Genomic DNA, 26,582 nt, shown 5'->3' with positions numbered 1-26,582 from the left:
ATGTTTCGTGAAATATATTCAAAATAAACGTGTTATTGTACTCGAGACAGATTCCTCTGCAAAAGCATTTATAAGAAAAATATGTGTTGTCTTTAAAAAAATAATAATTAAATGTTTATGACTTATTGTTTAATACCATATCTCGTGAACATTTGCACAGCAGTGGCTCTGAACTAACTTCATAGAGAGATGTTGTTCTGAACTGTTAAATTGCCAGATTTTTCAATGGAGTTTGGCTTGTCCATTCATTCCTTTGCTATTTTATCTGATCTGAAGCCCCGTAGAGCACACAGGTGCACACTTTATGCCATTATGGAAAGATATATTGAAAAGATATATTATCTCAAATATACATGCTGCTACATGATACTAAAAATTGTTGCAGCTACAATATGTTGTAATCATTGACTACACAGGTCACAATTTAATTTGCCCTTTGTGCCATCTGTCAGAAGTTAGGCTCCTCCTTCATTCTTTCAGTTCTTTCACAGGCATTTCTTCAGTTAAGTTCACTTAAGTTGCCTTGTAATATGATGAGCTTCATAATTAGGGGTTGCTCTGACATCTGGAGAAATTGAAACTGACTGAAATAGTTGCTCAGTTAAATGTTATTGTATGTATGTTTCATTACTCATCCTGTTGTTCAGGTCATGCATAACTGGAGCCTATCCCAGCGGAGACAGGGTGCGCCCTGGACAGGATGCCAGTCTTGTCACATAGCTCAAACAAAGAGACAACCATCCACACTCACACCTCCACTCAGTTTATAATCGTTCGGTGTTTAGTTAGACTTATCTGTGGTATGGTGATTTTTATCCTTCTATATGGTAAAAGAAACAGACTTTTTGTGTGTTTTTAGCCATCCAGTGGAAAAAAAAACCCTTAGGCTACAAACTGTTAAAATAATGACATGGTCACAGTTTCATAGTAAATGGAGACTGTTCAGAGTTTCCGCCCAAGTTTTTCCCCCTTGGTACACTCATTGGGGGAAAAAAAAAGGATTAAAACAAATTCCTCCTATTAAAGGTCAGTATCGTCTGCAATCAGACCCTGGTGATGTGTGTTTCAGGTGGGCACCACTGACTTACATTCTTAATAAAAACCTTAACTCTGCACCAGTTGCCTTTGTTTTAGCTTTGTTTTCAGGATAAACTTTATTAGGCCGACACTTTTCGGCTCAAGGTCTTTCACAGAATGAATGACCCTGATAAAGATGAAAAGCTGACATGTGTCTGTATAGTTTTGACCACTTCATATTTTTGTCTCTCCTCCTTGCATCTTGGAAGTAATGGCGCCAGGAAGAGTAAAGCTTGATTATACCTTATGTATATTTTCTTTTATCCGCCTTCACAGGACTGTGGCGCAGATTGTGCCAAATTCCAGAAAAGTTCAACAAGCGAACCTTGGAGCGCCCGTACACCTCCAAACACTCCTGGGGGAAAACATACAGTGAACACAAACGGCATCTGGAGTTCAGCCACGAGCAGTACAAGGAGCTGCAGAAATACGCAGAGGAAGTGGATCTTCTTCACTGCCTCAGGGATGGATGAGGTAAGAGAGAGACTTTTTTATAAAGAAAGGTGAGACTGAACTACTCCGACCTGTCAGTTAGCTCAAGAATGAGACTTAATTATAAGTTGTATTTTCAGCTGCCCCCATAAACAAATAACATCATTGTTAGGTGTGTGCAGAGATTATCAACCTTGGTGACGGGAATCAAGGAACAAAAAGGTTCCTTGATTCCCGTATGTATGGGCGTCAGCTGAAAATACAGCAAAGTGCAAAACTTGCTTCCTTGGCAAGTATGCAAACACATATCTAACTTATATATATATATATACTGTGTATATATATATATATATATATATATATATATATATATATATATATATATAATATATAAAAATGGAGCATTTATTGTGTGGTTTCCTACATGTCTACGAATCTTTATATATCAGAAAAATACTCTCTTTCTACCTCAGACTGAGTGTGCTTATATGTTTTACAGTTTTTTTACAATCACTTTGCTACCCTCTAATATTGGCCTGTATTCCATTACCGGCCGGATCTCCAACATTGGCCGGTCTCGCTGTCAGCGGAGGTAATAATGGCCGGGTCTCTAATAGTGGCCGGGGCTATTATTAGAACCATCTCGGCGGGTCAGGGTTTCGGCGGCACGGTGTGCGGGACCTCTCCCCGGCGTCAGCCGGCCCCTGCCGGGCGCATTTCCTCCGTGGCGGTGCGCCGCGACCGGCTCTTGGTCGGCCTGGAAGTGCTCGGGGCGAAGGTGGCTCGCCGGTTCCGGCCGCGAGCTTTACAGCGACCCCCCGCATCTCACCTCGCCGCTTCCCTTGGGTCGTGGAATCAGTGCTCACTGCGCCCTCTCTCATATTTTATAGGTTCAAATAGACACAAAATCTTGTTTTTATTCATTCTACTGGTAGTTCGTTTTGCTCAAATAGAAATTGAGGCCTGCCTCTAATTCTGGCCTCCTTCCAATAAAGGCCTGGGCCGCGATGCGCTTGAGTAAATAAAGGCCCGGGCCTGTATTAGAGGATTTACGGTATTTTCAGAATCTTGATGTCATTTTTCAAAACTCTAACCCTTTTCTCAATTGCTTGGATACAATACACATAAAACTTAGATCATTTGTTCATTCAAAAAAAATCACCTGTTCAATATGATACAACTTAACATCAAAGTACTACTTCAAAAGGCAATTCACACATTACATTTCAAATGAGTGTCTATTCATTTCCTTACAATGATCTAACTATCAATTGATACAACTGCTCAAAATGATAAGTAACTGTTGCATTACTCTAAATGCATAGTTGTATGGAAACAGACAAACAATCTTCCATGTCCAATCATGAAAGCTTCAAGATACTTTACGTAACGAGATTCATTGTCACCAATTAGCGTGGAGCATGAACCAATTAGACTACAATATCCGTGGATGACGCCTGCAATGACATCACAGTGATGACAATGTAGAAGTACAGTAATCACTCCTGTTTTGTTTCTTACATGTACAGTACAAGCAAGCAAGTTGAGGAACACTGCATTTGATGTTTTACAGTACTGTCTTTTATTTTCTACTGTATTTCATAGCTAATTACAGTATTTTTGCTTTGATTCAAATACTGTAAACCTATGTTGTGATTGTACTGTCTTGAATTTCCCCTTGGGGATCAATAAAGTATCTATCTATCTATCTATCTATCTATCTATCTATCTATCTATCTCTATCTAGTGTTTTGCATCAATATACTGTATTACAAACTTTGTTCAATGATTCCACTGTGTCTGTAGTATTCTCTCTACTACTGCAGTACTTTTACAGAGATGTTTTTACTGTACTGTACTGTACATGTAGTACCATAATGAAACCTGTATCACCTATTTTGTTCTACAATATTTAATGATTGTACGAACAATGACACTGTGAACATATCGGTTGCTTGTGTGTGGGTGATCTATAGTTCTGTTTCAATGGTATTTCACAGTAAATTTGTTTTTTGAACCAATGATTGTGCAAGTGCAAGATTTATTTAAAGATGTGAATGCACAATGCAATGTTTTGAACATTAGACAGCCTGTGTTACAAGTGATAACCGTTTTGAGTTTTGTGTCTAGTTGTGAAAAATGACATCAAGGTTCTGAAAATAGTAGCAAAGTGATTGTAAAAAACTGTATTTAAAAGTGACAGTTGTCATCCCATAGTGGAATCTCTGCCTGCTTTCAGATGCTTTAGAAACACAATAATCGAATCGCAAAAATATCTGAATATATTGTAAGAAGTAAAATGTAGTTCTCAAAACATTTTCAGAAGTGGGTTAATGGTCTCCAGATTAACGGAATGTCTCTTGCTTCTGTAGAACACAGTAAAGATAAATCTTTAGCTTTTGTTACTTTTGTTCTAATAAGGTTTATTATCCAAGCTACAACGAACAGCCTACCAGTTATAAACTACATCATAACATCATCACAGTAAATGGCAAGAAACAGAATAACTTTTCAACTTAAAACCACAATGTACGAAATTTAGAAACATCATTGGCGCCCTCCAGTGGTGGCATTAGAGAAGACAAGCATTTTCTGCTGCCAGTGCCTGTGAACGTATTTAGGGCAGTTATCTTGTCTAGGTCGTCATTTCCATTTGTGCTTCTGACTACACAAAAGTATGAATGCTTCAATAAAAGGAAATCTGACATATGTTTTATATAATTTTATATCATATCATCATTTTTATATGGATTGCAAGGATCATTTGACTGTTTGATCCCACAGAGCACTGAGTGCATTTAGTTGCAGCCAGGCATTGAAACAAATCCAAGCATCAAATTAGGAGAGAAACATTGCCAGAGCCTCGAAATTGACTGACAAAACCCACAATGGCTCATTTTATTTTGTAACTGCCAGCAGCAGAGAGACATTTTGATGTTCTGTAATGAAGGTTTCTGACACTAACTTTGAATTTGAACCGCTTCATTATGTTCTTAAATTATGGATATACACAAGCACAATGTCCTCTTGTCCTCTTTGTATGGAGTAATCCTCCTCTCTCACTACTACTGCCATCAGGCCGGCGTTTCCGATGCCTGAGGACAAAGACTGAGAGGCTGAAGAAGAGTTTTTATCCCCATGCCATCCGCCTGCTCAACTCTGAGCCTTAACCGGACTTAAATATCACTGCACTTTACTCATGTAGCTGCTAAATACTGTAAATTTATGTACATATACAACTACCCCCCCTCTAAGTTTACCAGTCTATATTTTTATTCAGTCTATATTTTTATTTTTATTTTTTATTTTTTATTTTATATTTTATTTCTCTATCGGTGTACATTACACTTATATTGCTTACCTTGTGTGCAAACTACTGTTTACTGTAATACTTATATTTTTTTTACTACTGGCTGCAGGTACAACAATACATTTCACTGAGCATTGGACTATGTATAACTGCACATGTGACAAATAAAACCTATCTATCTATCATTTCAGTGTATCTGACTTATTTGTTAAGTAAAATAGATCGGCTGTGGTTCACAAGAGGAAACAGGTGCTGAGCTTCGGTTGCGCCTTGAAAAACAGCTGTGGTGTGCCTCTGTCTCATTTAACTCGGGTGTGCATTTATTTAACACAATATACATTGGAATTTGTTATGACAAATAGATATACACCGATCAGGCACACCATTATGACCACCTTCCTAATATTGTGTAGGTCTCCCTTGTGCCTCCAAAACAGTTGTGACTCATCAGAGAATGGACATGGTCCTTCTGAGGGTGTCCTGTGGTGTCTGGCAACAGAATGCTGTTAGTGGGGGCCTTTGGGTCCTATGGGTTGAGGGGAGGGGCCTCTGTGGATCATCCCACAGATACTGGATCAGTTTGGGATCTAGTGAATTTGGAGGCCAGGTCAACACCTTGTGCTGTTCTTCATGTTTTTTTTTTAGTTGTTCCTGAAGCGTTCTTGTGTGTGTGTCTGTGTCAGGCTGCATCTTGCTGGGGATGGCTGCTGCCATCAAGGACTGTCATTGCTATGGGGTGGGGGTGCCTGGTGTGATCTAGGTGGGTGGTACATGTCTAAGTTACAGCCACATGAATGCCAGGTCCAAACGCTTCCCAGCAGAACACTGAATTGTTACAAGATGGTCATTGTTATTTACTTCTCCTGTCAGTGGTTTTAATGTTGTGGCTGATCGGTGTATATTTTCCTCCTTGCATTTCAAGCAGTAGGACAAATGAAAAGTGTATCAACAGAGACTGAAATATAAAATATATTCCTACAACCTCCATGCTGGGATTCAAACGTGGTACAGTTTCCAGATTATTTATTTCAACTTATTTCATGTTCACAGACTTAAAATGAAAAACAATTCAAACTAATCTGGTTCTCTAGAAATTAGGCAAATTCCTGCATGCTGTCTTATTCTTAGACTCATTATATAGATCCCACTGCTTTACCTGGACTGTCCTTGTTACAGAAAGAAAAAAGTCCCTCCCTATCTTAGCAGCTATTTCAGGCAGGAGCTTTAGCCAATAAGCTGCTGCTGATCCCAGCTATACTGGAGAACATCCTTTTCTCTGACTTTTCATTGCCTGGCCAATTAAAGAAACCAACTTCATAAGTAACATTTAAAAATATATAAATGAATCATTTGGTTGTGAGGCTACAGTCAATCTACGATTTGATCTCTATGCAGAGGTCCGTGTTCTGTAGTCATTTGAAAGATTCCTGCTATTTCAAAGTCAACCCATAACAGATCTTATTTATTATTGTAAAACATGTATGTTATAAAATGAACCTGAAACAGCAACTGGTGAAGTCTCTTCCGCATGCCTAGAGACTTATTTATATCTAAAGTTCTTCATGCCATGTACTTCAGCCAACCTACAAGGAGGGTTAGGCAAGCTCAGTTGGTTATGTAACCAGTTTAGTCCTTTTCATTTACTGTACATAGGCCTTAATATAGCAGTTACTGCCCAATCACAGACTGAGTGTAGGCTTCAAAGCTATCTGCACCAAACTAAGAGTCTCCTCAGTTCATAGCAGTGCCTCTTTGTTGACAGTGTATAAACAGTCCGGACTAAATATAGAAATATATATATATATATATATATATATATATATGTTTTTTTTCTCGTTTTCTACATGCAAGATGAGTAGATGTTAGACTGGTGGTGACCCAAGCCAAGTGTTGACCATCAAGAGCAACATTTAGCTTACAAGGGAATGTCAGCAGTCGTATCTATTAACTATGCTCTGGTTTAATTGGATGAGGGCAGGAGGTGAGAAACCATAGTTACGTTTAGTTAGATTTAATCCCAGCATGCAAATGTGGTTTGTGGAGGCGCTGAAATAGAAGACAACATTTTATGAATCATTTTACTACAAGTTTTTGAATTAGGTGAATTGAATTTTTAATTCCTGAAAATAGTTTTATTTCTTTATTGACTAATTTTTTCCTTCCCGCTGTCCTACTCTCATTGTCCCTCACATACCTGCACACTATATGCTATCACTATACGCTATATTACAGACTAGGGCAGGCTGTTTGGACTTACCTTCAGGTGACTACTGAAGCTTACAGTTCTCACGTGTAAACCCTGACCTGACTTTAAATGCACTCATGCACTCACACACACGTTTGTATGGCTCTTAATGAGGACATTCATTGGCATAATGCATTCCCTAGCCCCTTACCCTAACCCTAACTATCTCAACTAAGTGCCTAACCCTAACCCTAACCTATTTGTAACCTTTTCAATAAAAAAGGAGTCTTAACCCTCAAACAGCCTTGTAAAGAAGTGAGGACCAGGCAAAATGTCCTCACTCTAATGGTGAAAAACTCAAACACACACACACACAATAAATCATCACAAAGCTTTGCTATCCAAATGTCTTTTCATACATTGCACATTCAGTTTGGTAATTTTAGACCCCATCTAAAATAATTAATAAAATGAAATAAAAATAATGTAGTTAAAGTACCTGTTGTTAATGTGCAGACCCAAAGCCAATTACAGATATGCATGAAATTAAAGACAAAAGGCAAGTTAAAGTAATCTCCTACAACTCACAATTTACTGTCTATGCAGTATATAAAACATGAAATGCAAACAGTAACTGGAAAAAAAAAAAAGAAAAAGACATAATATGAAGCATTCAGGCCAGAAGTACACATTTAGCAATGCAAGTGATGAGCGAAAACACGCAAAAAGTTTCAAGAAATGCAAACTAAACTTGACCATGTGTGGCTAATTAAATAACTCTGGTGATTGTTTCTATTTCAACTGTTTGACACCAAACCTAAAAGTTGTAAAGCTTAAATATGTGTAAAAATGATACGACATTTATTCTGAACATCGCTGTGGTGCATAACAGAATAATTGGGCTGTCAAGGGCTTTGGCGGAAGTCTATGATCTAATAGCACATTAGGCTTCAGCACTATCAAGCTCTAAGCTCATTGTATAAGACCCACTTGCTTGGGTGTGGAGATGGGAGGAAACCATGAAAGGAGACACATGGGGAGGTGGGAACTGAAGAGAGAGAGGAAGGATGATCTTGCAGCACTGATCTTTGGAGACACAGAGAGAGAGGACATGGGGGGAGGAGAGAGGTAAAAGGAGGAAGGCAGTGTCAACTGGGAGGGGAACACTGACACGAAGGGAGGGAGGGAGGAGCCCCCTCTCACCTTGTGTCTAGGAGCTCCACCTCTGCTCAGAGAGAAAAATCTCGCCTGAGGATTTACTGTTTGGACCTTCAGACTGAACACTGACCACTCGGGAATCGTCTTGGAGTCAATTTACTGGAATATTCCCTCAGATACTCTGGACCTGACTAGCTGCTGCCTGCTGGAGTCATTCCTGCTGAACAGGAGATTTCCAAGAGTGGTATGAGAACCAAAAAGTTACTTGTGGGCAGTTTGTGTGTAGGTGTAGTCTTCATGTCCTAATGTCCTCAAAGAGTTCAGATTGGCTCTTAAAGTGTTCACACTGTGCACAGCAGAGGTTTGAGCTTTGAAAACCTTTTAAGTTGTGTTCGCAAAACCTTGCACTGTTTCATAAATTAAGACACAATGCAAAACTTGTAATGTTTAATGATTTAAGACAATTCTAGGGACCCGGAGGTTAAGTTTGTGGTTTGTAGTGTAGTGTATTTTCTTTAGTGCTTGATACTTCTGATGTCCACATTTATAGCTTTCATTTGCTAGTTGATTTTGGTGTCTACTCTTTGACTTTATGCAGTGGTGCGGGTGTGCAGGACCTGAGGTTAATCTAAGTATATCTTCTCAGAGATTAAATAGCTTCCTAATGAGCTTTCACTAATGACCAAGCTGCAGTCAAAGGAGAGTTCTCACAGTATGTTCTCAGTACAATGTCAAGGAAGCAGCGATTTCATCTGAACCACTAGTAATACTTTAACCATCGTATGTTAAGTCCAATTCACAACGTGCTGTCGTTCCAGCTACACAATTGTGAAAATGTTTTCAGTTCCCCTAAAAATCTTATATTTGAATGTATAATATAGTTAAATGATCTGGGCTGATTGGCTGAAACACATCAGGCTTTTTTAAAATCATCAGTAACAGTCTACGCATAATAACTTACACAGCTGTTATTATTCAGAGTTAAAAAAAATAACCTCAATGAATTTAAAATAAAATTCAGTCAGAAGCAGGAGCAGATTCGCATGAACTTGAAGGAGAAGCTGAATCATAGGCTGTTATTTTGCATGTATACTGTTGTCTTGGATTTTGTGAATAGAAAAAGAATGAAATATTTACCAGTATTAAATGTTGGGAATAAGAAATGTTGTAAGAAGCATTTGATGAATTATATTGCGATTGCTTTTACTTTCATAAAAATAATCTACACTGTAAAAACATTTAACACTGTATCAATTGCTTCAGAAATTTGCTTATATTAAAAGTACACGCATATTATCAGTAAAATGCTCCAGTATAAAAAGGATAGGCCTTTTCAGGGTGTTATCAGATACTCGTTTAATCACTGTTAGTATTTCTCATGCACTGACATTAAACCTGCAACAACTAAGTTTGCCTACTTTTGCACGGTGTATCTGTGTGATATTTTAGCATATGTTTCTTTTAATCATAAATGTCAGGCCATTTTAGTCAAGTCAAGTCACGTTTATTTATATAGCACACTTAAACGCAATGTAATTGACCCAAGGTGAAGTCAAAGGTACAATAGGAGGAGTAGGAGTAGACGACAGAAAGTAGTAGAAATTGGAAATAGTCAAGTAAAGTACAAGCGTCTCCAAACTATACTGAAGTAAAGTAACGCAGCCAGTAAGACGTGTTAGTGAAGAGATAACAGGAGTGGGAAAACATCTTTGTGGAATGGCTACTCAAATTCTAATTTTACATGCTGGTGATTATAATTTATTTTATATATTATATGCTTTTGGATTATAACTTCTCTCACTGTGTTCTCTCTTTGGCAGTGAGTAATATGAGGAAGCCTTTGAATGGGCTTGATCCTGGAATCAGACTGCAGGGCTTCCATTGTGTTTAGACCTGGCAGCATGCAAACAAATCGGTGAACCGCCGCGGCCTGACAAACCCCCGCCCTTGTAGGCACCAGCGTCAGCCACCCATCTTTGGGGGGGATTCCGGACACTTCCGCTCTGCCTAACAACCTGCGCCAAACACCATGGATTTCATACCCATAAGAAGTCGAGAGATGTTAGCAGACTCCAGCTCTGCTCCTCTCCTGGGCCCTCACAGCAGCACCAGGCAACACTACCAGAGTGTCAAGAGAAAGCTGCGGCCCGGTCGGATTTTGGGCTTCCTCATCAGCATGGTGGCTGTCTGCACAGTTTCTTCATGGAGTGCCTTGTCACTGCTGCAGTCGGCTGCTGAGGGCTCAGCTGATGCACCAGTGCCCCAAAGAACTCTTCTGCAGCACTACAACCACTCAGACGTACAAGAGGACACACCAGTGGCCATGGCATCATCTGATATAGAGATGAACCAAGGGGACTACCCAATGGACTACTTCACTGTGGAGGAGAGACGCCAAGGCTTTGTGGCGTTTCATATGTTTGGTATGTTATACATGTTCATAGCCTTAGCAATCGTCTGCGATGAGTTCTTTGTCCCCGCGCTCACTGTCATCACAGAGAAGCTGGAGATCTCTGATGATGTAGCAGGAGCCACTTTCATGGCAGCTGGTGGCTCTGCCCCAGAGCTCTTCACCTCCGTTATCGGTGTCTTCGTCTCCCACAGCAATGTGGGAATTGGCACCATCGTGGGATCCGCTGTCTTCAACATCCTGTTTGTGATCGGGATGTGCGCCCTGTTCTCCAGAGAGGTGCTGAACCTCACCTGGTGGCCTCTGTTCAGAGACGTATCTTTCTATATCATTGGCCTGCTCATGCTCATCTATTTCTTTTTGGATAATGAAATCACGCTGGGGGAGAGCGTCAGTCTGCTGCTCTGCTACACCTGCTATGTGACATTCATGAAGTTCAATGCTTCTGTTGAAGTTTTCATCAAGAGCATGCTGGGCAGCAACCAGGTGGACGAGCTGGAGGCTGCGCCAAAGGTGAGCCTTACTCCATTCACCCATCCATCCATCCATCCATCCATGCATAGCAACTGTGTATTTAGTAACATTTAACCTTACATTTATCTTCCCCTCAGTCCTCTGAATGTTCACTCCCATGAAGACTTTATTCACTTTGCTTCATTTAAACCAAGAGAGAGAGGGGAATTATGTGTGTGTCTTATTCATTTCTTTTTCCCAATAAATAAGATTACATAGATCATGGCCACTGAGCTTGACAACAGTCAATGGTCCTAAACTAGGTGCATTCTGTCAGTGAGCCTGATGCTCATAATTTTCCCTTTTAAAGGATGTAAAGGTTTACTTCAACACACCACCTGTGTGCTTCGGACAGCTCCAGACACTTAGCCAGACTGCAGCCTCTTCGTGCTGACTAAGTCCATGAGCAGGCCTTGTCTTCTGTCTCTACTTTAAGTAACTGACCAGAGTCCAGCAGGGCTCTCAGAATAGGACTGATGTAACTGAGCCGATCAATGCTCCCACTCCAGCTGGATTAAGATACTGAAGATATTTTTTGCTCAAATATTTGAAAGTTAAAGGCTGGATTAAATTCAATATTTGGTTTATCCATCCACCTAATATCTTTGCAACAGGAGCCAGTGAGACATGGCAATGCAACTTTGCAAAATCTAACATGCACTTATTGAGAGATGCAGAATAGGATGCTGCATTTCTTACTATTTAGTTTTTTAATTGTTAGATTTTAAAGTGCTTTGCAGGGGCGAGGGGTTTGACTTTTTCCTGTTGTTGATTTCTGAGAGTATCTTGTGGGGGTAAAATCCTAAAGTGATGATATGAATAGGAACAGAACCACTAGTCCAGAAATCCCTGTAGCATTTCTCCTTCCTCATAAGTGTTCTCTGTCCTTCAGCTTCACCTATCTCTGTTCTGGCTCTGACTGGGAAAAGTGGCCAGTGGCTGGTGAGAAGAAGGGTGAAGCTTATTCGCGGTGAACATAGTTTCAAAGCATCTGTGATGATTAATTCTAACATGAATCACATGCGTCTGGGTCACACTGATTTGGAGGTTTGAAAATAGAAGCAGAACTAACAATAATCTCCCTGGAACCGAGATGTGACTGTTTTTATCCCCTAAAAGCTTCCTGCACAGTGTGGGAGTGACAGTGACAGGATATTTATTACCAATACCAATTAGCAAACCGATCACTTCATGTCAGCCAGGAGTAGACGACGCTGAGATTAGCTTGATGGTGACTATAAGCAACACACGCATAAATTCAGAGACATCTAGGAAGTGCATCACCACCCTCCTTGATGATGATGAAGCTTCTTTGTTGTTGCTGTTTTTTTTTTTTTTTTACGTCTCTCTCTCCATCTTTTGTATGTTGTGTCTGTGTGTGCAGGTGGAGTCAGATCTGTTAATCTCTGATGTTATAATCTCATACGGTTCTCAGGTGATGAATATTCAAATGGCTTTAGGCTAATCTTAGAGCAGCTTGTCTGTAGCCTTGCCTGACATCACTCATCACCAGTTCTTCAGGGACAAATACAGTGCAGTGCTGCACATGATCCCACTGGTCAACTCATGTCAACTCAGTCAAACCTTGCTCTCAATCTCAAACTGTTGCGATAAAATAACCGTTAACAGTTGGAAACTAAGTTGAGCTTTCATCTTTTTTTTCTTGCTAATTTTATTTTATTTAAGCAACTCGCAGGTCTTAAAGATGAACTCATAATACAGCTTTCTTTCTGTATGGCTGTGTGTCCTTTAAAGCCCCTTCCCTTGAATGCTTTGGCAATTGTGAACAAATGCTCCTCAAGAAACAGGACTTTCATTTATTTATGAAAGAATCTATGAAATAAGGCCTGTAAAATCGATTTGATGTGACCTTTTTCAGAGTAATTCACTTTAAAGTGATAAAACATTTGAGTGAATTCTGTGTTGATCAACCTTTGTTTGCAGACGTTCTGCCTTCTTGCCGTCTGTGCCCTTCTGGGAATCAACGGTTCTTCAGGTCGCCTCACTGCAGCCTAAGAACAGCTTTTCTCTTTCTGTCATCCAGCTCTTGGTGTCCAGGTGCCTTGCCCTTATGTGTCGCTAGAGGCTAAATAATCCCCCAGGTTAATGCCCTCTGATCCCATTAGAGCCACTAATAATAGTCAGATGCCTCCTGGGGGAGCAGGAATCAGAATATCACTGGGACAGTTTGGCTGCCAGCTTCTTTTTCAGCCTGCAAGCTGACTCATAACATAGCATGGTTTATATTTTGAGCATAAATGAGGATGTTTTGGCTAGGTTTGCACTGGCGAATATGTTGCCTATGGTGTCAGCGTAGGAGAGACACAGGAAATCTGCAGGTTTGCTGGTTGATGGCACTAAAGACGCCAATCCGCCCTGATCCCCTTATCAACTGCTTACCTTCAGTGACGACAGCAAACATGCAGCCAGCATACCGTCCACTGGTCTCTGAGGAGCTTCCAAGAAATATCAGTTTATCAATGTTTCTGTGCTAGGTCACAATGCAGCAGTATTGCAGAGGGATTTAACAGAACAAGTCTCTGCAGGCGCATCTAAATAGGAAAAGAGGATCTACTTGGAAGCATTATATGTTAAAATATTTTCTAATATTCATGAAATTGAATGTGCTGGTGTCATATGAGTTAAACGTGTGCCCCACCCACACATGCTCCTAATAAAATCCAAAACTCCTCACTGGTCGTTTAGAACTGGAGACGCCACTTGGATGAGTGGTGAAACATTGCCTTTGTTTTTTTGGGATATGCTATGACTATGCTGATGCAGCAGCTGATGAAACTGTGGGTAAAATGAGCCTTTGTTTGGGGGATTTGCTGACAGATGAGAGAGGCAGAGTCGTTTGACTGCACTGTGCCCTGTGAGGGTTGCTGCAGGACTTCACATGCAGGCTTGAAAATTACCAGTCTAAAAGCGGTGATCTTTGTGGATTAATCCCTGCTAAGTCCCACAGCTCGGACAGTCAGGTGGAAACCGGACAGAGAGAGAGAGAGAGAGAGAGAGAGAAATGAGGGGAGATAACAGAGGGGAAAAACAGGAAACAAAGACATGTTAATATTTTGAAAAGCACCATGAAATCTCATAAATAAAAGTGTGGTGTAAACAGGTCAGCACTTTACATCTTGGCTGTCTCCCTGTGTTTACAGCTTCCTGTCTGGAGGGGTGAGATCACTGAACTGGAACAGCAGTTCAGTAAAAAGTGAACAAACTATCAGGAACTCATGATCTGCTTGTAATGACGAGATAGACTTGCGGTATTGTCATTCACAGTTTGCTTAAATATGATTGAGGTCTACCCCAACAACAAGGTTTAATGCCAGCAAATGGCAACAGAGCGACGAAGAAACACTCAAATCACAACGGTATTTTCAAATAGTGCTTTGTGTAATGCATGTTACTCAAGAAATGATCGGTCTGTGAGAAAATAAAACATCTTTATCTTATACAGACATCTACGTGACCACGGTCTCATCTGTCTAGATCATGGTGTTATATGTCATAAAACAGAAACGGATGTAAATGACCTAACATGTCCGTCTTCATCATCTTATTCTGTAATTGTCTCTTTCTACTTGGCTAATCTAGCTGTTACATCTTAGTTATATTTATATTTTTTGCTAGATTTATACAAGAAAAAAAGTTTTTGTATGATCCAGAAAGCAGAGCTCCACTTAGAGGACTGAAAACAGCTGAAAACAGAGAGGAGAGTATTTCCAAGGAAACTGCAGTATGATATGCGTAAACACATCTTTTATTTTTTACTTTAAATTCTGTTTAGAATGCAAGTATACAGAGAAAAGGGTGCTGGATGGGGTTCATTTTGGCTTGATGACGATGCTATGTGCGTTAAAAACATTTCGTGAGGAGCCTTGGCAGATTCTACTGAAGGTTAAACATGTCTTTTGTCCTAAAGCAGGTCTCATGAGCCATGTGAGCATCAGCCAACATGAACTAATTCCTAGCCGACCTCTGCTCTGACCAGGATGCACAAAGACCATAGAGACAGATGTCCTCCTTGTCTTTGTTCGTCAGCTTTAATTTTGCCACGTTGTATTTTTTTTTTTCTTTTTCAATTTAAAGGCTTACATTTAAAAAGATTTGTATCAAAGACATTAAATCCAACATGGTTTCATAAGACCAGTCACACATTTCTGAATTTATGTTGTGTGTTTCAACTGAGTTTGATTTCACAGTATGTGAACATACCAAACTTTAGCTGTTTTATAGGATAAAAACCAAGGCAGTAGACTATTTAAAGTCTGGAATGGACGCAGGTGTAACGGGTTATGTCCTTAAAGAACAAAAAGGAAACCTTCTGCCTTGGTTCAGCTGCCGTAACAGCAGCAGGTATCTTGTCAGATGTAAGATAAAGGGATTATCTGCTCAAACTCCATCTTGATGGGCAGGTTAGGCTTCATGAAAATGTGCCAACAACAAAACAGTCCACCTGTGGTCGTCTGTATTTGTTTCTCACTCAGATATCACCTTTTTATTTGAGTAAGCGCCATTGCTAAATTTAACCGCTTACCTCAGATAAAAGAGCACCATTGCAGCTGGTTAGTAAGATTCAAATCTGACACTGGTTTTACATATTATTTATGTTATGAAGAACATTCATTGTGACTGTGTAGACATGCATTTTGTATTCATTGCATGTAAAGCTGCAGTTATTTCTGTCTGTTAGCAAACAATAGAGATTTAGTGACTGAGTTTAAATTGAAACATTTGTAAAACATTGGGTGGAATATACACTATATTGCCAAAGGTATTCACTCAGCCATCCAAATAATTGAATTCAGGTGTTCCAATCACTTCCATGGCCACAGGTGTATAAAATCAAGCACCTAGGCATGCAGACTGCTTCTACAAACATTTGTGAAAGAATGGGTCACTCTCAGGAGCTCAGTGAATTCCAGCATGGTACTGTGATAGGATGCCACCTGTGCAACAAGTCCAGTCGTGACATTTCCAGGCTACTAAATATTCCACAGTCAGCTGTCAGTGGTATTATAACAAAGTGAAAGCAATTGGGAATGACAGCAACTCAGCCACGAAGTGGCAGGCCACGTAAAATGACAGAGTGGGGTCAGCGGATGCTGAGGTGCATAGTCAATCACTACAGACCTCCAGACTTCATGTGGCCTTCAGAGTAGCTCAAGAACAGTGCATAGAGAGCTTCATGGAATGGGTTTCCGTCGCCGAGCAGCTGCATCCAAGTCATACATCACAAAGTGCATTGCAAAGCGTCAGATGCAGTGGTGTAAAGCATGCCGCCACTGGAGCACTGGAGACACGTTCGCAGTGGAGACGTGTGGGGTTGTTTTTCAGGAGCTGGGCTTACCCCCTTAGTTCCAGTGAAAGGAACTCTGAATGCTTCAGCATACCAAGAGATTTGGGACAATTCCATGTTCCCAAATTTGTTGGAACAGTTTGGGGATGGCCCCTTCCTGTTCCAACATGACTGTGCACCAGCACACAAAGCAAGGTCCGTAAAGAAATGGATGAGGGAGTTTGGTGTGGAAGAACTTGACTGGCCTTCACAGAGTCCTGACCTCAACCCGACAGAACACCTTTGGGATGAATTAGAGCAAAGACTGCGAGCCAGGCCTTCTCGTCCAACATCAGTGTCTGACCTCACAAATGCGCTTCTGGAAGAATGGTCCAAAATTCCCATAAACGCACTCCTAAACCTTGTGGAAAGCCTTCCCAGAAGAGTTGAAGCTGTTATAGGTGCAAAGGGCGGGCTGACGTCATATTAAACCCTATGGATTAAGAATGGGATGTCACTTAAGTTCACATGTGTGTAAAGCGAATTGATGACAGCATAAATGAGGAAGTCATTGATGATGTTGATGACAGCATAAATACTTTTGGCAATAAAGTGTAGATAACTGCACATAAAATTCCATTGAGGTTTTGTTTGTCTATATGTCTATATGTTTGTTTGAATATAATTGATTTAATTTCTTGTTAATTACTTGTAGGATTTTTAAAATCTATGATAGCATCTTTAATACAACTTGCAAACAAATTAATTTGTCAAGTGGTTTCTGTCCTACATTTTTAGTCATGGGTTGTGCTTTTACTAAATGTTTTATCCTTGGCTGATGTTCCTACCGCATTTTTCTTTTTAACTGATGTTGTCTTTAAAACATTATTTGAGCTTTTAAGACTTAATCTGCAGAGAATATGACCGTGTGTTTTCTCTCAGTGTGATTTTAAACAGGATTTTCTTTTTACACCAGAAATGTTTGATGGATCAGAGCTCAGCGGGCTATTTATAGGCTTTTGTAAATCATGCAAACAGCATTTCTAAGTATTATTAAGTATATTTAAAAGAAAAAAAAAAGAAAAAACCTGCAACAATTTGTGGATATTTCCTCATCCAAATCCCTGACCCCATCACCAAACCCTCCCCAATGGTGATATTGCAACATCTGTATTTTCACAACCCACCACCACAGTCTCTGTCTGTCCCTGGCAGACGACTGTGCGTGTCTGTGTGTATTTCTATATGTGGTGACACTGCTGTGCTGTATACTGTATGTCCTCTGAAGAAATGGCTTTGCTTGAGATGAGTGTGTGTGTTGTTGTTGTCATGATAAAGGAAGACCTGAAACCACTGGTTCGCTCCTACCCTGAGGAGGAGTAAAGAAGGAGGCGATGGTGGCGTCACAGACACTCTGGACGGATACTGAGGGAGTTTATCACCACATAATATGTAGTACATAACAGAAATAAATTAGATGTTGCCTCTTCTTGTGAAAATGGGATCCAATGACAAATTGTGGACCAAAAGAAAATGGAAAAAGAGGAAAAGAATGACAACAAGCCTCACACTCATTGTTTTACAGCACCTTGAGACTAACTCAAGCTCATTACACCCTCCTTCTTTGCTCCTTTATCATTTCTTCACTTATCTCATCGTCCACACCTTTAGGCGTCTGGTTTTTATTTTTATGTCAAACTCTAATTAAAGAGTTCATGTTTTTCCTTATAGCTTAACTGCAGACATGATGGCCACATACAAACTGCTTAGATGTGAAAATCCTCAGTTCAAAAGCATTAACTTATTCATTTGCGTTGATTAATTCATTCCTTTATTCCTTCTCCTCCTCTCAGTAGTTGGAATGCACTCCAATCGGGCGCCACAAATGAGTAGAGAATTAGAACAAAGCCTACGGAAAGAGCCTGAACATCATTTTTATACGTCATCTGTGTTGGATTGCATAGAGCAGGCTGCATGTGTTTGTGTTACTGCATGTACTGCAAGACAACCAATACCACATTCTAATTTTTTTGTTGTGTGTTCTCCTTAAGGTAAATGCAGATGATGAGAACAAGCTGACGGTGAGTCCTGCATGTACTACACGTTATGTTTCAGTCCCGAATATGATTAAAAGTGGTTTGTGCTGCATAAAAGGCACTTCAGCTGGAGCAGTCATGTTAGTTGATGAATTATCAAACGAAAACTGGAGAATGAAGATCCAATTTTGCATGTGCATCCGCATAAACATTTGTGTATTTGTTGTTGTATTTTGTCACAGGCTAAGCCAAGGCTGCAGAGGGAAGGCAGCTGTGCTTCTCTGCACAACTCTCTGATGAGAAACAGCATCTTCCAGCTGATGATACACACTCTGGACCCGTTGAGTGACGAAGGCGTGGGTGAGCAAAAAGAAAATGCTCACAATAACATGCACAATCGAACCCCAAACTTTAGATATGTGAAACTATCACACAGCGTAAGTATGGCACAAAGGAGATGTGTCCCATTCCTTCATATTCAGAATGTGGGACTGTCTGACACCAAAGCAAATTAACAGTCAACAGTTTAGCAAAATTAGCCATTTTCGGTGAGTATGCTGTTTAAGGCGAAGCTTATGTTTGAGACATGTAAATTTGTATATTTGGATATTAAAGGTGATTTGTTGGATTCATTCATTCAACTACTTTCCACACGTGCTTCCTAACTGTGCCACCTCCAAATTTTCAGATCACATGCTAGTCTGATTGGGATGTTTGTTTCCCATTTCAGGGCGCTTCAAAGAGAAGGCGTCGATCCTTCACAAAATGGCCAAGCAGAAGTGTAAAGATGAGGCTACCGGTGCTGCCAACGGTGTTGGTGAGTGATGAATAAAACTAATAAAACATCCAATACTCAGCCAGCAAATGAGGACACAAATCACTTACCAAGAGGTTAATCAGCCAAGAAGTGTGGCTGTTTTTCACACAGTGGTTAGAGCAGTACACTATTTTATCAATGTGTTAATCAGAAATGAATAAAAAGATGCTCAGCAGGTTAGACAATAAGTTAATTCAAGAACAAAATGTTGCAGCAAAACTAAAGTCATGTTTTTGATTTAATGAGAAGGCTGCAGTTGTATTATTTTGTTGTCAGCCACTTATTTTGTTTAATTTATCTTTAGTTTTACATGTGTCCAGCTTTTTTTCCCCATTTACCAACGTCTTAATTAAATCAACTGATTTGTCAGTCAGTTGATCTGCACATTATATTACACCTGCAAGGATGAGCTAAAAAAAATAGTCTTGACTTTGTCTCTGGAACTGTTTTCATTTCATATTAATATAGTATATTTTTATTCCTTTTATCCCCAAGCTGCTAAAAACATCCCCAACAGTTCAAATGTTGCAGTTGAAGTCACCCCACCCATGAACGGCGCTGCAGGAGGGAACGAGGTAATGCTTTTAACTCTCTCTGTTAATGTGTTACAGTGTCCTCCGTGCAATACTTTCTAATAATCAAACATTTTACATTAAAAAGGTGGAAAGACTTTATTCTGCTATAACAGCAACATAATTAGGTGGTTTAATTCAGTAATGTTTACCTCCATGATAATGTCCGAACGTGGTCATGCGCGGTGAACAGTATAAAGCAATGAACTCATTCTCAGAATGGTGAGGAAGACGAAGATGAGGACCAGCCCCTGAGCCTGGCCTGGCCAGAAACCAACAGGAAACGCTTCACCTACCTCTGTATCCTGCCCATCGTCTTTCCTCTGTGGCTCACGCTGCCTGACGTCAGGAGAGAGGTAAAGACACACATTTGTGTTACAGTATAGTGTTCCAGCAGTCTGCCAGTATTTTGGACTTCATTTAGCAGTATGTGTTTCCCAACATGTTAAATAAAACAATATAGACGTGCAGCTTTAACACTAAACACGTGTTCTTTATTCGTGGTTGTTGTGTTTCATTATCAGGTTCTTGGCTACGGTGAAACTGTGTTTTATTTTTGTTTTCAGACCTCAGAAAGGTTCTTCCCCGTCACTTTCATTGGCGCCATCTGCTGGATTGCTTTTTTCTCCTACTTGATGGTGTGGTGGGCTCACCAGGTACGTGACAAACACACACATGCATAGGAATCTTGTTATGTCACATTCAGCGGATACATTTTCTATCTACATTTTCTGTGTGATTTTGGAGGCCTCACGGTGTTGAATGCGTGACTATGGCAGCTAATCGCAACTAATCTGCCTTGATCCAAAGTCAGATCAACCTGTAACGCTCCACTGTGAGTGCAAAGACAGGACGGATGAACGAGACCTGGTGTACAAGATCACTGCTTTTTTAGTTCCACAAAGGTTCCCAAGTTGTTGAGTGAAGTGGGATATAAATTTGTATTTTCTCATTGTACTAAAGTTCTCTCATTGCTGCTCTCAGCTTCAACTATGTATCAGTGGATCTCACTGTCTAAATATATTCCTTGGGGCACATGATTTACCTGTTTGAACAAGATTTTAAGAAATATTGTAAGTCTGATCATGTCATTTTTATTTTTCCAAACCATGATCCACATTATAACCTTTGTGTACTAACTGAAAGAAGTGACACTGACTTCACTTAAATGATTGTAACAGTGCATTAGAATGTGATTATATCTAAATTGCAAAGATATGTAGCTGCATGGGACTATACCAGCCTTATGTCTCTCCTCTGAGCTTGTGCAGTCAAGGCTGCCGTGGAAACACAAAGCAAGCAAATGGAATTGAAATAACCTTTTTAGAAGACAACAAACTCGAGGCTCGCTGAAGTCTTTTTGTTGCCACAGAATTATCATACCAGTCCTGCTGCAAGCCCTTTCCACTGAATATAATTTTAAAAGTTGTTTATTTGATGTGTAAAGTGATGCCTGCAAGCAAAATCACCAAAATCCTCCATCTGATTTATCCTTCATTCCAGGTTGGAGAGACTTTCTGGATCACAGAGGAGATCATGGGTTTGACCATATTAGCAGCTGGCACTTCAATCCCTGACCTGATCACCAGTGTGATTGTAGCACGAAAAGGCCTGGGCGACATGGCCGTGTCCAGCTCTGTGGGCTCCAACATCTTTGATATCACTGTGGGGTGAGTCCACCAATAAACTGAGAAACAATAATAGACCAGTGCGTTTTTTTTTTGTTTGTTTGTTTGAACTCAAATGACTCCTGTCTGTTTTGCTTTTTCAATGCCCCCTCTCCCTCCAGGCTGCCATTTCCCTGGCTCATCTACAACATCATCAATGACTTCAAGCCAGTCGAGGTGAGCAGCAACGGCCTGTTCTGCGCCATCGTCCTCCTCTTCCTCATGCTTCTCTTCGTCATCTTGTCCATTGCGGCTTGCAAGTGGAGAATGAGCAAGTTTCTGGGCCTTCTCATGTTCATGCTCTACTTCGTCTTCCTCATCGTCAGTGTCATGCTAGAGGACAAAATTATCGTCTGCCCCATCACCATCTGAGACTTCCTGTCAGAAAGCGAAGCAGTTGTGCTCATAGCGACCATGATTTACTATAGGAGTGCAAAAACATGCTCACACAGACACAAAGTGTCTCACATGCACACGGTAGAAGACACACACACACACACGCACACATACAAATGGTCATACACACAAACTGTTGATGACAGTTAGGCAGAGGCCATGACTTATATCAGCCTTTCAGATTCAAGCGAATGCATCACAGCTGCTTAACACTGGCAGGCAGGCCTACCTTTATTTAAAAGCTCTTATGCCGCCCGATTGGAAAGACTCTTTGCACCATGTGACTACAGTCAGTTGCCACTAATGGTTGAAACCTGCTGCAAGGAACTGATGGAAAGTGAAAGCAACTGAGGATGGAAACATCGCTGGAAGGTCGTAAGATACTGCTCGTGTTTTTGTTTTCTAACTGAAGGACTGTGTGGCAGCATGACAAGTACCTCCACCACTCGTGCAAGGAGCCGAGTTATGCATATAAACTGAATACGGGGGCTCGAAAAGACTTTTTTTGTGGTTTTGTTTTGTATAAGATGCCAGTGGAGCTCTGGAGAGATCAAGGAAATCATGTCATGGCGAAAAAGAAAGGGCCAAGTCAACACATGAGTTCAGCCGCTTGATAGCTACTTAGGATACGTGTGTCTTTTTGACCACAGGCGACTCTGACTGTTAATGGGTGTGTTTAAGAACACAGTTTAATATTTGAAGTCATATTTTGCAGAAATTGCAGCCGTATATCACGTTCATAAATATATAATGATAGGATTACTAATTAGTCTTCACAGATTAAACTGGCTTAGAATGTCAATGCTTACATCTGTATAACCAAACTATTTTAATCAGATTTTTCATTCAATATGAACATCACTTTCTCTGTTCTGGCTGCCTTCACGTGCACCACTTTAGAAAGAGGTTACTTTAGTGTCCTGATGATGCAGTTTGAACAAGAAATGGTGGAATAAATCATCTAAAGATCCATACTTTTCATATAGGCGTTTACGAACGGGATTGTTCAGTATCAACAGGTATCACTGGGTTTCTTCTGTAATGATCTGGTGTAAAACAACTCATGTACTGTAAAACATAACACATAACGCTTTTGGTCCCTCTGTGGGGGAAAATAATCGTATTTTCGCTCAAATGTTACACACATTTTCACAGAATGCGTGTTGAGAGGATGCTACATTAAACAACTAAAGAATAATTCAATAAAGAGGAGTGTGTAGCTGCAAAAATCCTTTAATGCTATTCCATTGTTTTTCTGAATTGGGGAAAATTTAACACAATAGGAGGCAGATATGGGACCCATTGCAGAAGAAGCAAATCAGTGTTAATGTCGTCCATCTTGTCCTTATCACTCGCACAACCTGTTGCTGCTGGACTGACTGACACATTTTGTGTCCAAAAAAGACACAAAATGTTTTTTTCGTTTTGTTTTGTTTTGGAAGAAACTTTCAGACCGAGGAACACATCAGATCTGATGCAGTAATTACTTGTTTTCGTTCCCTCAGTGTAAATCCATCATTCATTTCCTCACGTTGACAGCTTTCTCTGTTACACATATAAAGTATAACCAAATGCCAGTCTCTGAGAAATGCTCAATAAAGGTACTTTAGATATCCTCTAAAAACGCCCTCCTCTGCTTTTTATTTCTAGAAGTGCTGCAGTTAGGAATATTTAAAAAGTTAAATCGTTCAAATTCAACCTTAAATCAACATAGGAGACGAATAGATGCAAGAGGTGGCGTCCTGCCTCAGTTACTTTTAGAATTTTTATATTCAGCTTCCAAAACCTTGATGAGAAATTTCAGTCACTCTAACACAATGTTTTACTCAGGTATAAATTTGCATTTGTGTTTCCTTTGTTTCATTTTAATGATAGACTTTTACTCTTTTTTAATTAGACACTTGGATCTGATTTTTCTGTTTGAAAATCAAGTTCACATCTACATTTGAAAAAGACTTTAAAAAAATCATATTCAGTCCTTTTTTTAATGTTTTCATAAGTTTCGCATTTTTGTCCAATTGAATTTAAAAATGATTAAGACTGACTCCAAATATTCCCCCACCCCCTATTTTTGCAATGTCAAAATATGTGTTTGCTTATGTGTTCATATGTATAAATAAATTTGTAAATTGTAAATCAAGGCATACAGAATGTAAATGTAAGCTCCTGTATGCAGTCATAGTCAACACGGTAGTCTATAAACCTCAGCCCTTCTCAGTTCAGATTTAGCCTTTAGCCTGTGCTGTTTTCATGGATCATCTGAATGTGAGGAATGTATGTGTGAACAAGTGCATTTAGAAATGTTCAGAACAATTCACCCTCAACCACTTTCAATACCAAAAGTTAAAATGGTTTTGTATTTCCCTTATGTGTTATGCAGGTATGGAATCATATTCATATTCTACTTGAATCATGTATTATACTGTAAACATTATATATCATTTAACTCTGTATAAAGTGTTATATGATCAAATAAAAGAAAACTTAAATTTTCAGTATTGGTTGGAGTTTTTTTTAATGATTAAACGACTTTAGTCTCCTGAGGAAATAGAGACAGCTTGGACCTTTTTTGTATACTGCGTCTGTTAGCCGACCAGTCCAGTTTGTGATCAAGATGTAGACCAAGATACTTACAGGTCTGAACCACCTCTACACACTCCCCATTGATGGTCACAGGCTGCAGGTGGGGCCTGGACCTCTGGAAATCCACTACCATCTCTTTGGTTTTAGCTGTAATGATCTGAAGGTGGTTCGCTCTGCACCATGAGACAAAGTTGTTCACAAGATTCTTGTACTCCTGCTCTTGTCCATCCCTGATACACCCCACATTTGCGGTGTCATCTGAGAACTTCTGCATATGACATGACTCTGTGTTGACTCTGTGTACTTGAAGTCTGAGGTGTACAGGGTGAATGGGACAGGGGAGGGCAGAGTCCCCTGTGGTGCTCCAGCGCTGCTGACGATAGTCCTGGACGTGCAGTTCCCCAACCTGACATAATGAGGTCTGCCAGTGAGATAACTGCTATCCAGGAAGTGAGTTGTGAGTTCGCTCCCATTTCTGTTAGCATGTCTCTCAACAGTAGGGGCTGGATGGTGTTGAATACACTGGAAAAGTCAAAAAAACATGATCCTCACAGCAACATTCCCCTTGTCCAAGTGTGAGAGAGTCCGATTGAGCAGGTAGAGGATGGCGTCCTCCACTCCACCTTTTCCTGGTACGGATGGTATCCTGGGGAATCTCCATCCAGATCTGGACCAGGGTATCACTGAGCTCCTAGAAAGTCTGAGATGGTCAGTGATGGTAAATATGGTAAATATTTGATCTGGCTGTTAGCTCAGCAACACTGAAGGTAGTTTTATTTAATTTCTATGAAATACAACACTGACACTGAAGATCAACCTCTTTTAAAGAAACCAAACCTTGATCCGTCTGCTCTTAGCAATTTTAGGCCAATTTCCAGACTCCAGTTTTTATCCAAAGTTTTAGAAAAGGTGGTTTCATCGCAGCTTTTAGCATTTATGTGTCATAATAACATCTTTGAGAAATTTCAATCAGGTTTCAGAGCTTTACATAGTACAGAAACTGCCCTCCTTAAGGTAACCTTAAGTGCCGCATTTGACACTGTAGATCATGACATTTTAATTGACCGCCTCAGAACCTGGGTTGGCATCAAGGATACTGCGCTTAGTTGGTTTCATTCTTACCTTTTAGAGAGAACCTTTGCGGTCACCATAGGTAATTATACATCATCTACAGCTCAAATAACCTGTGGTGTACCGCAGGGTTCAGTTTTAGGTCCAATTTTATTTTCTATTTACATGCTTCCACTAGGCCACATCATCCAACAACACGTCTCTTTCCATTGCTATGCAGACGACACACAGATATACCTTCCGCTGAGACCGCATGACCCGAGAAGCCTAGCTGCTGTCTTAGACTGCCTCAATGATATTAACTGTTGGATGGCACAAAACTTTCTTCAACTTAACAAGTCAAAATCAGAAATCATCTTGTTCAGTCCCCCAAACACAGACACCAACCTCATTACAAATAGCCTTGGTCCACTCTCCACTAACATTAAACCCGCTACCAGAAATCTGGGAGTCATATTTGATTCAGATCTCACCTTCGACAAACAGATTAAAACAGTTGTCCAGTCCTGCTACCTCCAACTCAGAACCATCTCCAAAATTAAACCTATACTGTCTCATTCTGACTTGGAAAAAGTTATTCATGCATTAATTTTCTCTAGACTAGACTACTGTAACTCCCTCCTTTCCGGCATAAATCAAAAGTCTCTCTCCCGCCTCCAACTGGTCCAGAACGCAGCAGCTAGGCTTCTCACAGGTTTTAACAGACGACATCACATCACCCCAGTTTTAGCTTCTCTCCATTGGCTCCCTGTTCGTTTTAGAATTGATTTTAAGATTTTACTGATCACTTTTAAAGCTCGTCTTGGCCTGGCTCCACGCTATATAACAGAAATGTTGACCCCATATGAGCCAGTTCGCAGCCTTAGATCCTCGGGTGGGGGCCTCCTGGTGGTTCCAAAGTCAAGGCTTAAATCTAAAGGTGACCGAGCTTTTTCTGTTATTGCCCCTCGGCTTTGGAACGACCTACCTGAGGAGATAAGGCTTGCAGAATCAGTAACCTCTTTTAAATCACTTCTTAAAACTCAATTTTATAGACTCGCCTTTTTGTGATGTCGTCTTCGTTTTACTCTT

General features: G+C 40.2%; 1 protein-coding gene across 1 annotated transcript; it reads left to right on the top strand.

Moving 5' to 3' along the window:
• Positions 1-9,966: 9,966 nt before the first annotated feature.
• LOC311501853 (solute carrier family 24 member 2) lies at positions 9,967-22,308 on the top strand. The gene is made up of 9 exons (XM_084563898.1): positions 9,967-11,085; positions 18,421-18,450; positions 18,648-18,765; positions 19,136-19,222; positions 19,718-19,797; positions 20,013-20,150; positions 20,361-20,450; positions 21,298-21,464; positions 21,584-22,308. Exons 1-9 carry the CDS (start codon positions 10,192-10,194, stop codon positions 21,831-21,833), a joined length of 1,854 nt encoding a protein of 617 aa, XP_084420024.1. The 5' UTR covers positions 9,967-10,191; the 3' UTR covers positions 21,834-22,308.
• Positions 22,309-26,582: the final 4,274 nt, after the last annotated feature.

This window comes from Chelon labrosus (genome assembly GCF_963514085.1).
Source record: "Chelon labrosus genome assembly, chromosome: 2".
NCBI lineage: Eukaryota > Metazoa > Chordata > Actinopteri > Mugiliformes > Mugilidae > Chelon > Chelon labrosus.
Note: the sequence above shows the minus strand (reverse complement) of the source record. Positions and strands in the feature narration are given on the sequence as shown.